Source organism: Sus scrofa, chromosome 16, assembly GCF_054392235.1.
Source record: "Sus scrofa isolate SSC_HxYL_T2T_F1_AM1 chromosome 16, Sscrofa_HxYL_maternal_Yorkshire_Landrace_v2.0, whole genome shotgun sequence".
NCBI classification, from domain to species: domain Eukaryota; kingdom Metazoa; phylum Chordata; class Mammalia; order Artiodactyla; family Suidae; genus Sus; species Sus scrofa.
In genome coordinates this window covers 53,863,025-53,877,603 of record NC_139398.1, presented here as the reverse complement: position 1 = coordinate 53,877,603, position 14,579 = coordinate 53,863,025, and the positions used below count along the sequence as shown (strand labels likewise).

Genomic DNA, 14,579 nt, shown 5'->3' with positions numbered 1-14,579 from the left:
TCTTCTTTGGAGAATTGTCTGTTTAGATCTTCTGCCCATTTTTTGATGGGGTTGTTTGTTTTTTTTGGTATTGAGCAGTAGGACGTATTTATAAATTTTGGAGATTAATCCCTTGTCAGTTGATTCATTTGAAAAGATATTCTCCCATTCTGTGGGTTGTCTTTCCATTTTGTTTAGGGTTTCCTTTGCTGTGCAGAAACTTTTAAGTTTAATTAAGTCCCATTTGTGATACCTCATTTTGATTCACAGTGTTGCTACTTCATTTTCCAAAAGGATGAATATGGTTATGAAAATGTGCCTCTCAGATTTCCCAGTTAGAGAATGTAATTAACTAGCACCTGCTAAGTCTTTCTGAAATTCATCAATAAGTTGGGGTAAAGGCCATGCTTCTGATAACTGTTCCCAGCCATAAACTAAGCCTGGCAGGGGTACTGAGGCAGTCCCATTTATGAGAAATTTAGGACTAAACTAATAGGTAACTCGGCTTGAAAACTTCTCATTAAGTTTGCCAAAATTATCTTACAATTCTAATCTTAAGGCCTTTCCTGTCCCACATTTCTTCTTCCCCTTCTCCTCCACAAGAGTAAATGTGTCTTATGGTCTGATGGGTTTTTCCCCCTAATTTTATATTGATGTAATTTACATGTATCACTGTAATAGTTCAATGGTGCATGGCATTATGGTTTGACTTACATATACTGTGAAATGATAACTGTAGTAAGCTTGGTTACTATCCATTATCTCATACTGATACGATAGAAAGAAAAAAAGGAAAAAAAATCCTTGCAGTGATAACTCTTAGGATTTACTCTTTTACCTATTTTCATATATATCATTCAGCAGTGTTAACTATAGTCATCATGCTATGCATTACATCCCTAATACTTATAACTGGAAGTTTGTACCTTTTGACCACCTTTCCGTTTCAGCCATTCCCCCAATGGTAACCACAAATATGATAGCCTTCTTCTGTAAGTTTTTTTTTTTTTCAAGATTCCACATAAAAGTGAGATAGTAGTTTTTATCTTTCGCCACTGACTGACTTCACTTAGCATAATTCCCTCAAGGTCCAAACATGTTTTTGCAAATGGCAAGATTTCCTTGGGTTTTTTTAATGGCTGAATAATATTCTATTGTATATAAAACCACAACTTCTTTATCCATTCATCCATCAATGGATGCTTACGCTGCTTCCATGCATGGCTATTATAAATAAAGCTTCTGTGAAGATGGGGTGCCAATATCTATTGAGTTAGTGTTTTCATTTTCTTTGGATATATTCCCAGAATTCCTAAAGCATATGGCAGTTCCATTTTAAAATTTTTGAGGATCTTCCATCCTGTTTGCCAAAATGGCCATACTAGTCTACAATCCTGTCAACAGTTCACAGGCGTTATCTATTCTCTACATCTTTGCCAGCATTTGTCATATCTTGTCTTTTTAATGATGACTACCCTAACAGGCATATGGAGATATCACATAGTTGTTTTGATTTACATTTCCCTAATGACTGGGCATTTTGAGCATCTTTTCATGTACCTGTGGCCTTTCATATATCTTCTTTGGAAAAATGTCTAATCAGGTATTTTGCCCACTTTTTAAATTATATATTTGGTTTTTGCTATTGAATCATATATTCTTAACATATTTCAGATATTAATTTTTTATCAGTTATATAGTTTGCAAATATTTTTCCCATTCCTTAATTATCTTTTCACTCTGTTGATCCTTTCTTTTGCTATGAAGACAGTTTTTAGTTTGATATAGTCCCACTTATTTTTTTTTTATTGCTCGTGCTTTAAGTGTCATACCCAAAAATCATTACCAAGAACCATGTCAAGGAAATATTTTCCTTTATTTTCCTCTAAGAGTTTCATGGCTTCAGGTCTTCTTTTTAAGTCTTTAATCCATTTTGAATTTAATTTTGTGAGTTGTGTAAGCTAGGTGATGAATTTCATTCTTTTACATGTGAATATTCAATTTTCCCAGCAGCATTTATTGAAGAGACTCTCTTTTCCCCTGTTGAGTATTCTTGATTCCCTTGTCAAATATTAGTTAACTGTACATGTTTGGGTTTATTTCTTGGCTCTCAATTCTATTCCATAGATGTATTTGTCTGCTTTTAATGCCAATACCACCCTTTTTGATTACTATAACTTTACAGAATATCTTGAGATAAGGGATCATGATGCTTCTCATTTTGTTCTTTCTCAAGAATGTTTTGGCTATTTGGGGTCTTTTTTTCAATTTCCATATAAATCTTAGAATAATTTGTTCTAGTTCTGTGAGAATTCCATTGGAATTTTGGTGGAGATTGCATTGAATGTGTAGATTGCCTTAGGTAGTATGTTTATTTTTAACAATATTAATAATTCCAATCATTTTACATGGGTTACCTTTCCATTTATTTGTATTGTCTTTGATTTCTGTCATAAATGTCATAGTTTTCAGGGTAGAGGTATTTCACCTGCCTGTTCCAAAGTATTTTATTGTTTTTGATGTTATCACAAATGGGATAATTTTATTTTTTTTCAGAAAATTGTTAGTGTATAGAAATGCTACTAATGTTTGATATATTAATTGTGTATCCTGTACTGTTACTGTATTTTTATTAGATCTAACAGTTTTTTTGGTGAATTTTCTATCTGTAAAATCAGCTCATCTGCAAATAGAGACAATTTTAATTCTTCCTTCCCTATTCTAATACCTTATATTTCTTTTTCTTGCCTAACTGATTTGGCCAGGACTATCAGGATTGTGTTGAATAGGTGGTGACAGTGGGCACCCTTGTGTTATTTCCTGATCTTAGAGTAAAAGCTTTCCACCTTTCACCATTGAGTCTGATACTAGCTCTGGGTTTATCAATACATGTCCTTTATTATGTTGAGATATGCTCCTTTTATGCCTAATTTTTGCATTTTTAATCATGAACAAATTTTGAATTATGTCACATGCTTTTTCTGAATGTATTAAGATGGTCATATGATCTTTTTTCATTCTATTAATATATCACAATGATTGATTTGTTTGACTCATTTTTCTGTATGTTGTATCCCAAGTAAAAATCTCACTTGATCTCAGTGAATAATCCTTTTAATATGCTGTTAAATTTAGTTTGCCAATGTTTTATTCAGAATATTTGCATCTTTATATATCAGGGATAGTGGTCTGTAGTTTTATTTTCTAGAAGCATACTTTCCTGACTTTGGTGTCAGGGTGATGCTAGCCTAGTAAAATGAATTTGAGAGTATTCCCTCCTCTTCAATTTCTTGGAGGGGTTTGAGAAGGACTTGTATTAATTCTTCTGTAAATATTTGGTAAAATTGACCAGTGAAACCATCTGGCCGTAGAATTTTTCTCGTTGGGATATTTTTTGTTACTGATTCAATCACCTTACTAGTAATTGATCTATTCAGACTTTCTATTTCTTCCTCATTCAATTTTGGCAGTTTGTATGCTTCTAAGAAGCTTTCCACTTCTAGGTTTTCCTACTTGTTGGTGTACAGTTGTTCCCAGTAGCATCTTATGATTAATTTATTTCTGTAGTATCAGTTTAGATGTCTCCTTTTTCATTTATAATTTTGCTCTGGGTCTCCTTTTTTTCAGCTTGATTAATTTAGTTATAGATTTGTCCATTTTTTCTTTTCAAATACCTAAATCTTAGTTTCATTAATCTTTTCTACTGTTTTATTATTCTCTAGTTTGTTTATTTCTACTCTAATCTTTACTACAGGCATACCATGAAGATGCTACACTTTTGGTTCCAGACCACTGCATTATAACAAAGACTGCAAAAAAAGTGAGTCACACAATTTTTTTGGTTTCCCAGTGCATATGTTATATTTCTACTATACCATAGTCGGTTTGGTATGCAATACCACTATGTCAGAAAAAAATGTACATATATTAATTTAAAATTATGCTGTTGGTGAAAGGGCATGATACACTTGATCTTTACAAGGTTGCAACAAAATTTTAATTTGTAAAATACTCCATATCTGCAAAGCACAATAAGGCAAAGTAAAATAAAACAAGGTTTGCTTGTATTTCCTTCCTTTAGCTAACTTTGAGCTTAGTTTGTAATTTTTCTAGTTCCTTAAGACATAAAGTTGTCTGAGATCTTTACTTCTTAATGTGTTTATTACTATGAAATTCCTCTTAGAACTGTGTTTGCACATCCTGTAAGTTTTGGTACAGAGTGTTTCCATTTGGTATGTAGACATTTACCATGTGTCTAGATACTTTATTATTTCCCATTTAATTTCTTTTTTCTTTTTTTCTATTTTTTTATGCCTTTTAAGACTATCTCTGCAGTATATGGAAGTTCCCAGGCTAGGGGTCATATTGGAGCTACAGCTGCTGGCCTATACAACAGCCACAGCAATGCCAGATCCAAGCTGTGTCTGTGACCTATATACAGCTCACAGCAAATGCCAGATCCTTAACCCACTGAGCAATGCCGGGGATTGAAACTGCATCCTCATGAACACTAGTCAGGTTCATTACCGCTGAGCCACAACAGGAACATCCCCCCTTTAATTTCTTTTGCCCATTAGTTGTTCAGAAGAGTGTTGCTTAGTTTCCAGGTGTTCATTAATTTTTGTTGTCCTGCTATTACTAGTTTCACACCAGTATAGTCAGAGGAGCTACTTGGTTATGATGTCAGGCTTCTTGAATTTGCTAAGGATTGTTTTGTGGTTTATCCTAGAAAATGTTTATGTGCACTTAAGAGTGTATATTTTTCTGTTGACAAATAGGATGATCTGAATTTGTCTGTTACATACAAATGGTCTGTGGTATCATTAATATCACTGCCTCCTTACTGATTCTTAGTCTAAATAATCTATTATTACTGAGAGTGAAATATTAAAATTCCCAATCATTATCATATTGCTGTTTTTTTCCTCCTCTTACCTTTGTTAGTTTTTGCTTTATGTATTTAGTTGCTCCAATGTTGGGCTCATAAATATTTACTATTGTTATCAGGCTAAAATGAGTCATATGTAGGAAGCATATTGTTGGATCTAATTTTTATGTCCATTCAGTCATTCTGTATCTTTTGGCTAGGGAATTTAATGTACTAATTCTAAAGTAGTTATTGATAAATCAGAAATTACTATTGTCACTTTATTTTGGGGTTTGTTTTTTTCTTTGGTTGTTTAGAAGAACCATTGCCCCTTCTTTCTTGATATCTTTTTTCATTTGTTTGTTTGATATTTTGTGGTATCAGTATGCTGTGATTATTACATCATGTTATTGGGTGTAATTACTATAGGTTTTTTCCTTGGGATTATCATGGGGCTTATGTAAGATATCTTATAACACCCTACTTTAAACTAATAACTTCAAGAGAATTCCTAAGCCTTACATTATTAATTCTCCTTCCCCTCTAATTTTTCTGTGGGTCAAAAAAAAGTTTTATTAAGGTATAGTTGATTTATAATGTTGTAATAATTTCTGCTCTACAACAAAATGATTGAGTTATGCATATATACCCAGCCATTCTTTATCATATTTTTCCCATATATTTTATCACGGAATATTGGGTAGAGTTCCCTGTGCTATACAGCATGTCCCTACTGGCTAGTCATTCCATACACCAGTGTGTGCATATGCCAATTTGATGTTACAATTTACATATGTTTTGTATTATGTAACTGATAACAATTATTCTACATATGCTTATTTTCACTATATTTGTTAACTTTTAAACTAAAATTGTAAGTGAATTACACACCACCATTACCTCATTAGAGAATCCAGTTTTAACTATATTTAGCCTTACACATGGGTTTTATACTCCTCTTTTTTATGGTTTTATGATGTTAATTAGTGTTCTTTCATTTCCACTCAAAGAACTATCTTTGTCATTTTCTGTAAGGCAGGTATAATGGTGATAAATTCCCTAAGCTCTAGTTTGTTCAGGAAAATCTATATTCCACCTTTATTTCTGAAGGACAGCTTCACTCCATGTGGTATTCTTAACTGACAGTTTTTTTCTTTTGACATTATGAATATCATCCCATTTTTTTCTTGCCTGAAAAGTTTCTCTTGAGAAATCCACTGATAATCTGATGGGGGTTCCCTTATAGGTAACTTCTCTCTTTTCTCTTACTGTTTTTACAATTTAATTATAATGTGTCTCAGTGTGGCCCTCTATGGTTCAACCTTTTGGGGGGTCTTTTGGTCATCTTGGACCTGGATAGCTATTGGTCTGCCAGGTTTGGGAAGTATTCACCCGTTATGGCTTTAAATGTACTTTCCATCCCTTTCTCTTCCTCTGGATTCCCAGAATGTGAATATTGTTTCTCTTTATTGTGTCCCATAAGCCCTGTAAGTTTTCATTACTCTTTTTCATTCTTTTCTATTTTGTTGCTCTGACTGGATAATTTCAAATGTCCTATCTTCTAGGTTTCTGATTCTTTCTTCTGATATCTGAGTCTGCTTTTGAAGCTCCCTAGTGAATTGTTCAGTTCAGTTATTGTATTTTTTAGCTTTAGGATTTTGGGGGCAGGGGTAGGATTGATGTTTATTTCTTTGGTGAATTTCTAATTTTGTTCATGCATTGTTTTGCTAATTTCCTTTAATTGTGTGTTCCTAGAGTTCCTAAACATTTTTAAAGAGAATTATTCTGAATTCTTTTTCTAATTGGAATTGCTTTATAATGTTAGTTTCAGGTATACAACAAATTTATATATATGTATATATTCTTTTTCAGATTCTTTTTCCATTGTTACGGAATACTGAGTAGAGTTCCCTTGTGCCACCCAGTAGGTCCTTTTTGGTTATCTATTTTATATACAGTAGTATGTATATGTTAATCACATACTCCTAATTTATCCCTCCCCCATGTTTCCCCTTTGGTAATTATAAGTTTGTTTGACAATTCATTGACCTACATTTCTTTAGTATTAGTTCTTAAAACTTTGTTAGTTTCCATTAGTGGTATCATAATTACCTGATTTTTCATGATCTTTGATTACTCATACTGATATCTGTGCATGTGAATGCGTAGTTTCTTTTTCTAGATTTTGCAGGTTCACTTTGGCAGAGACAGAGATAGTTCTTCATCATTAAGTTCAGTTTGGGGTTCTGGACATGTCTGCTAGTAATGTCCTTGGGCAGGATGCATCTGCTCTTAGGTTCTATTTTTGAGCAAAGCAACAGTTCAAGTTCTAAGGTTGTGGGTAGGGAGGAGTGCTGCTGGCTAAGCACAGCTGGATAAAACTGCTATCTTGGTTCCCTGTCCAATAGGATTGGCTTTGTAGTTGCCTGGATTCTCTGGTCAGGCTTAACAGTAGGGACTGGGTACAATACTCAGCAGTATGTGGGGTTCTGTGTAGCTTCCCAGCCCTGGCAGCACAGCAGGAGGGGATCCAAGGCCTGCATAGATCAGTGAATCAGCAAACAATGTGCACTAAATATCCTGGTAAGGTAAGGCCAATGGATCTGGTCTGCAGACAGGTAAAAACCACGATTGTGCTGTTTAAGTGCCACTATAATTAGTGCTTTTGTATGGGCTCCACAGCTTCCTATGTGCTCTGGTAAGGTTCCTGCTCAGGTGGTCTGGAGACTATGTTCAGTAGTAAATGGGGCTGCAAGTTAGCTTCTCTGCCAGGGAAGAAGCAGATTTAAGGTTGCTAATTCTTTGTGATCTTAAGCCAATCCATGCCTCAGCTTCCCTGGTTGAACAGGGCCCTTGACTTTGTTCTAGAGGCCATGCTTTGCAGTCAGTGGAGCTGACTCCAGCTCTTGCTTGGCTAGGACTGGGGGCCCTATTTCAGAAACTCCAAAATTTTTCCAAAAGGCTTTTCAGTTGGGAATTGCTGGGAGCTATGATTTGCAGCTGATGGGGCTAAGAATTAAGCCCTCCTACTAGTTGATGGCTTGTTCTGAGGGTAATCAGCCCTGTCCGCCTGTCTCTCCACTTCAGAGTTGCTGGGTTATATAGCTTCCAGATGTTCTCACCAGCCCTTAATGTCATATGAGGCTAAGGGCCATGCTACATAGAAGGTGGGGCTATGACTCAGGATCCTACCTAGCTGTGGACAGACCAAGCTCTAGGGCCAGCAGAACTCTGTTTGGGGACCTGAATTAAGCAAACCTGCACCCTACCAAATCCCCTGACCAGGCTCTGCCCCTAACTTGCTTCTGCAGATGAGCAAATCTGCTTGTTGGGACCACTACTTGAGCCCCGCAGGTAGAAACTTAGCTAGCTGTAGAATGCCCTTCTCCACCACTGTGTCAGTCGGATTCCCAGTGGTTGACCCCCACAGTTTCTGCTGTTAGCCCTGTGGGGTAAAACCAGAGTGGAGTTTCCAACCAAGCAAACCATAACACTTTAAGAACTTGATGTCACCCCTGGGCCCTTTCCCACTAAAAGAACCATAAACTCAGGGGAGAACCTCTTTGTGTGGTACTGTGCTGCCCTGGGGGAGGGGCAGTGTGGTCATTGTGCAGCCATTTCTCTTACCCATTTAATGCAGTCTGTTTTGATCCATATGGTGCAGAGAGTTGCTTCAGCTTCAGTTCCACATACTAGAATTATTCTAGTGATGTCTCATCCATGAGTAGTTGTTATTTGTTCTTCCTATGAGGAAGAGCAAAGTTAGGAATGACTGGTGTTGCCGTCTTAGTGATGTTACGCTTCCTGACTTTTTCTGGCTCCCTCCCCTTTTTTAACTTGCAGGTCTGTCCTTATAATGCTATTGTATGTTTAATCCCATCTTTGTTTGGATTCTCTGAGCAGCAGACACCAACATAATGAAAGTGAAAATATTTTCAATAATTGCTACTGTGTAACTGCAAAGCAAGTAGAAAGTTGATGAGCAGAACAAATCCTGGAGTCAGACCCCATGGTGATATGCAGTATAACTAAAATCTAGGCGTCTATCCTACCTGTTTTCTTTTGTGTAGAAAATGAGTTTATATCCTTCTCAGATTTCAGTCATAGTTGTAGTATACACTTCCATACTAAACATGTCCATTATCTTTTCACTTTTTTGCTTTGGGGGTTCTTGAAGCCATGGGGGCTACTTAGGCAAGTCACAGATACTATCTGGAAATACTGGGGAGTTAACATCTCTGGCGAAACATTCAATGCAATAACATGTCAATAGATCCCACGCCCCATTCTATGGATAAATTGTTCTGGAAGTCATTACCTGTGCTTCTGATAAGGTCCCTGAAGAATCAAACGCTCTATTGCCAGGAACAGCAAAAATCAAGCACCATGTCCATTTCTGGCTTTCTTCCTTCACTGTCCCACTCTCCTCCATCCTTTCTTCCTGATTTTTGGTATAACTTACATGAAAAATACATGCGCCAAAGCCCTTGCCTCGGGTTTTACTTTGGGAGAACTCAAAGGCAAGATTTCATCTCTCTATAATGGTGATGTGAATTTTTAATGTCTACTTCTGCCATACACATTCCACCAAATGTTAATATGGGGCACTTAATAATTTGATCCCTTGGTTACCCTTTAATCACTCACCTCTTCAGCAAACACTGTGTCCTAGCCATACCAAACCAACATACAATTCTAATAAAAGTGCTATGTTATTCTCATCACTATATCTTTTATATGCTAGTTTTTTTCCTTATCCCTTAACTTGAGGAAAATAGAAAATTCATTTAACCTTTCTGACACTTTACCTAGCTACCCCCAGTCCTTAGCAGAAAATTAGCAGTAGATCCAGAGGCCTCTGCAGTCACATACCATGTTACAGTATAATCGTGAGTTCACATGCCTGAGTTCCTTACTAGAATAGAAGGAAAAAAAAATTTTCTTTTAGAGGGTTTCTGCGCATTGTCTGATACTTTAGAGTTTCTCAAGCATTTTGCCCCATAAATGAGCAAAGCAATGAACAAAATAATACTTCAAGCAGAGCAAGATATGATATAGAGATACTGTAAATGTGAAGGCTTTTATGTTACTCTGTAACATAAAATAAAACATACATTCTATGTTATGTTTTATTTTGCTCTGAATATATGCAGTATCTTATGAGAATACTTTTTTAAGTTAATAATTGAGCCTTTTAATAGCTAAGTTTTATACCATAATTAAAGAAAATATTATATTTAACTAGTAGAGCAAATAGTTTTATCCTGGAAAATAAAGTTTGTAATTCTGCCTATTATAATGTTTAAAACTTCTACATTAAAAAGGGCCATAAAGTTAAAATAAGAGAAATAAACTTGAAACTACAACCAATATGCACTAGAAGCAATAGAAAAAACTCAATTCTTATCAGTCAATAAAAATATGATAAATAATCCAATAGAAAGGAGCAAAGATATGGGCATGGATAACTCAAGAAGACAGACACAGTGTCATTAGTGGTTGGAGGAAAAATCCGAAACAAAATGAGATGTCATTTCAAACCTGTTATATTGGCAAAAATTATATTAATTTCAAATGATAAGAGAATATGAGAATAAAGATCTCATACAAGCTGGTGGAAGTATAAACTCATTTTGCAGGGCACTTTGGCAATATCACCTCAAGCTGAAAATAAGCATATTCTACAACCCCACAGTTCCATTTCTCAGCATACTCTCACACATGCATGTAAGGTATATATGCACAGGGACATCCATTAATACTGTTTGTAATAGAAGAAAGTGAAAACAATATAAATACATGTCAAAAAAAGGATAGATAATTAAGAGGAGAGGTAATTAAAACATAGTGCATGTATGCAATGGAATACCATATAGTACCAAAAGAAATAAATTAGTATCACTAGCTCTAACTGGCTTAATTTACATGGAATAATTGGAAAACAATATTGAGGAAATATTAAAAATTAAAATAATCCATAATCCTACCAAAAGGCTTGAATACAGATAATCTGGTCTTTTCCCAGCTTAAGAATCATTTCCATTTGTTTGTGTTAATTCCATCCATCTAGACCTCATTGAAGGGTTATGAATCTATATCTCTGTCCATTAAAACCTTACACATTCTTCAATACTGAGCACAGATTATTTCTATATGAGTATTTCCTAGTATGTCATTGATAGAATTTATATTTCTCTCCTCTGTCTTTGTATTTGCAATTTGTTCAAGTATCCAAACAAAAGGCCTCAGAAATTGTGGTTCAGTATCCTCATTATATATACTCCAAATGAATAGAGGTCAACCTAAACAAAAGAACCAAGAACTAACATCCTCGTGATAAAGACACCTTTGTTTCTGTAGACTACCACTGAACTCTTGGCCATTGACTATCTACATCTGTTCAGATCTTCTGCTGAACTGGCAATATTTTTAAAAATTCCCATGGTAGCAGGAGACGTTTCATTCTATTTTTGCAAATTTTGAGTATACATCTTGATGGGTTAAGTGCAACAAAGATTATAATTAACTCACAGCTGTGCTCAAACTTCAAAATTCATTCCCCAAACCACAAGGAACCAAATCTTGTTTACACCAATGTGATTTATGTTTCATTGTCTCACTTTGAACACACTTTTTTAAAATATGTTTTTTTGTTTATTCGTTTTTTCTTTTTTGCTTTTTAGGGCTGGTCCCACAGCATATGTAAGTTCCCAGGCTAGGGGGTCAAATCAGAGTTGTAGCTGCTGGCCTACACCACAGTCACAGCCACAGCAATGCCGGATCCTTAGCCCAGTGAGCGAGGCCAGGGATCAAACTTGCATCCTCATGGATCCTAATTGGATTTATTTCTGCTGAGCCACAATGGGAATTCCTCCAAATCATTTTTAAGTTAAAGCAAACTTTGAAATTACAAGAACATCTTTTTAAGAAGACATGGGTATAAGTATCAATTTTTCTTTTTCTTTTTTTTTTGTTTTTTTGTTTTTGTTTTTTTGTTTTTTTTTATTATTTTCCCACTGTACAGCAAGGGGGTCAGGTTATCCTTACATGTATATATTACAATTACAGTTTTTCCCCACCATTTCTTCTGTTGCAACATGAGTATCTAGACATAGTTCTCAATGCTATTCAGCAGGATCTCCTTGTAAATCTATTCTAAGTTGTGTCTGATAAGCCCAAGCTCCCGATCCCTCCCACTCCCTCCCCTTCCCATCAGGCAACCACAAGTCTCTTCTCCAAGTCCATGATTTTCTTTTCTGAGGAGATGTTCATTTGTGCTGGATGTTAGATTCCAGTTATAAGTGATATCATATGGTATTTGTCTTTGTCTTTCTGGCTTATTTCACTCAGTATGAGATTCTCTAGTTCCATCCATGTTGCTGCAAATGGCATTATGTCATCCTTTTTTATGGCTGAGTAGTATTCCATTGTGTATATATACCCCATCTTCTGAATCCAATCATCTGTCGATGGACATTTGGGTTGTTTCCATGCCCTGGCTATTGTGAATAGTGCTGCAATGAACATGCGGGTGCATGTGTCTCTTTTAAGTAGAGTTTTGTCCGGATAGATGCCCAAGAGTGGGATTGCAGGGTCACATGGAAGTTCTATGTATAGATTTCTAAGGTATCTCCAAACTGTTCTCCATAGTGGCTGTACCAGTTTACATTCCCACCAGCAGTGCAGGAGGGTTCCCTTTTCTCCACAGCCCCTCCAGCACTTGTTATTTGTGGATTTATTAATGATGGCCATTCTGACTGGTGGGAGGTGGTATCTCATGGTAGTTTTGATTTGCATTTCTCTTATAATCAGCGATGTTGAGCATTTTTTCATGTGTTTGTTTGCCATCTGTATATCTTCTTTGGAGAAATGTCTATTCAGGTCTTTTGCCCATTTTTCCATTGATTGATTGGTTTTTTTGCTGTTGAGTTGTATAAGTTGCTTATATATTCTAGAGATTAAGCCCTTGTCAGTTGCATCAACATAAAATGGGAAAAAGAAAGTCTATTCAGCGAGCATTGCTGGGAAACCTGGACAGCTGCATGCAAAGCAATGAAACTAGAACACACCCTCACACCATGCACAAAAATAAACTCAAAATGGCTGAAAGACTTAAATATACGACAGGACACCATCAAATTCCTAGAAGAAAACATAGGCAAAACACTCTCTGACATCAACATTATGAATATTTTCTCAGGTCAGTCTCCCAAAGCAATAGAAATTAGAGCAAAAATAAACCCATGGGACCTCATCAAACTGAAAAGCTTTTGCACAGCAAAGGAAACCAAAAAGAAAACAAAAAGACAACTTACAGAATGGGAGAAAATAGTTTCAATTTTTATTTTTCATCTAGAATCCGAACTCTGCTTTTTTTTCTTTTTCTGATCATTACACTGATCCAGTTCATTTTAGTTGCTTTGAGAGATTTATGTGAAAATAACATTTCTCAGGTGTGAACGGATTAGATTATGTTATTAGCCAACTACTATGTGCTACCCTCATTAAGGATCACCATACAAGTGTAAACCCAATCTTCATCATACACTGAAGAGCTAAAAAAATCATTTGATGGTTTATCTTTCCATTGTTCATTCTTTTATGTTTTTATTCTAGCAAAATGTATATTATCATGCTCCTATGGTCAGCATTTATTCCTAATAGTTTTATTAGGCCATTGAGTCATGTTTCTTAAGAATTATTATTTCAGCTATGAGAATTAATCTGTATCTATCCTTACATAGAAAACCTTCCAGTCCCGATCTGGGCAGTGTGTTTCCTCATATCTTTCTCCCAAGTATAGACTTATCATTAAATCTGGTCAAACCAAACCACCACCAAAAACTACCACTATGAAGTAGTATCTGATTCATTATCAATCTCTTCAGCCAGAACTTTGGCAAGCTCTGCCTTTGAGTCTTTCAGGAACACACTCTTGGATGTAGATAAATTCAGCTCCAACCACACAGGTGTCAAACAATGAGAGGAAGGAAAAGAAGAGCATCTGTCCTCCTAGGAAGTCTGAAGCGTGGTTGAAAATAACATTTTCAGATTCTCATCCCAGTTTCCTTTCTTCTCCCCCACATACCTTCAAGCTGGTGTTAAGTGGCTCCACATTCATTTCAGCCTTGCTCCTAGTGCTCAGTATTGTCTCAGAACTCTTCTTGGTTTACCTTCAAATCCATGGTTCATTATTTTAATATAAGCCAGGGTGAACTTTACATCAAGTAATGGCCAAAAGTTACTAACACCAAGAGAATTCAAGAAAGAAATCACACTGAACAATTCTACTGGATTCAGAGGTCATAGAAAATAATTAAAATAGCTGGAAATATTTCATTGTGTGGTATACGAACTTCTGAACACCAGTAGCATTATTCAGTTGGCTACATTTTTCCTCAAAGGTGCTGCTTTGAAAGGAAATATATATATTTGAACATAATTGTTAAGAAAATATTAATTTTAAAAAGTCTCAATTCTTTCCAGTAAAGGATATCACTACTCTTTGGTATGTTGTTTATTAATAAACAAATATCTACAATTTGAAATTATACTACAGTGGCCTACCTGGCTAAATAGGCTGAAAAACATTAAATCTAATCAATAGCATGCTTTTAAATTTGAACGTCTCTCATTTCATAGCAGGCTGGCTAAATCATTAAATATCACCTCTTGTGGATAGCACAGATATAAAATGTTAGTGGGCTGAAATGTTGGTATTTTACTCAACTGG

General features: G+C 35.6%; 2 protein-coding genes across 2 annotated transcripts in view; one reads left to right on the top strand and one right to left on the bottom strand.

The window, feature by feature from the left end:
* IPO11 (importin 11) overlaps positions 1–14,579 on the bottom strand; it is an 820,387-nt gene that overhangs the window by 8,205 nt on the left and 797,603 nt on the right. Inside the window, exon 32 of the transcript XR_014831432.1 lies at positions 8,474–8,590. The gene's annotated coding sequence lies outside the window, so the exon portion shown is untranslated. The remainder of the gene's footprint in view (positions 1–8,473; positions 8,591–14,579) is intronic.
* The window catches only part of LOC110257266 (uncharacterized), an 826,705-nt gene that overhangs the window by 546,574 nt on the left and 265,552 nt on the right, over positions 1–14,579 (top strand). The window contains exon 4 of the mRNA XM_085002418.1: positions 3,734–3,799. Coding sequence (XP_084858544.1) covers positions 3,734–3,799 — 66 coding nt within the window. The remainder of the gene's footprint in view (positions 1–3,733; positions 3,800–14,579) is intronic.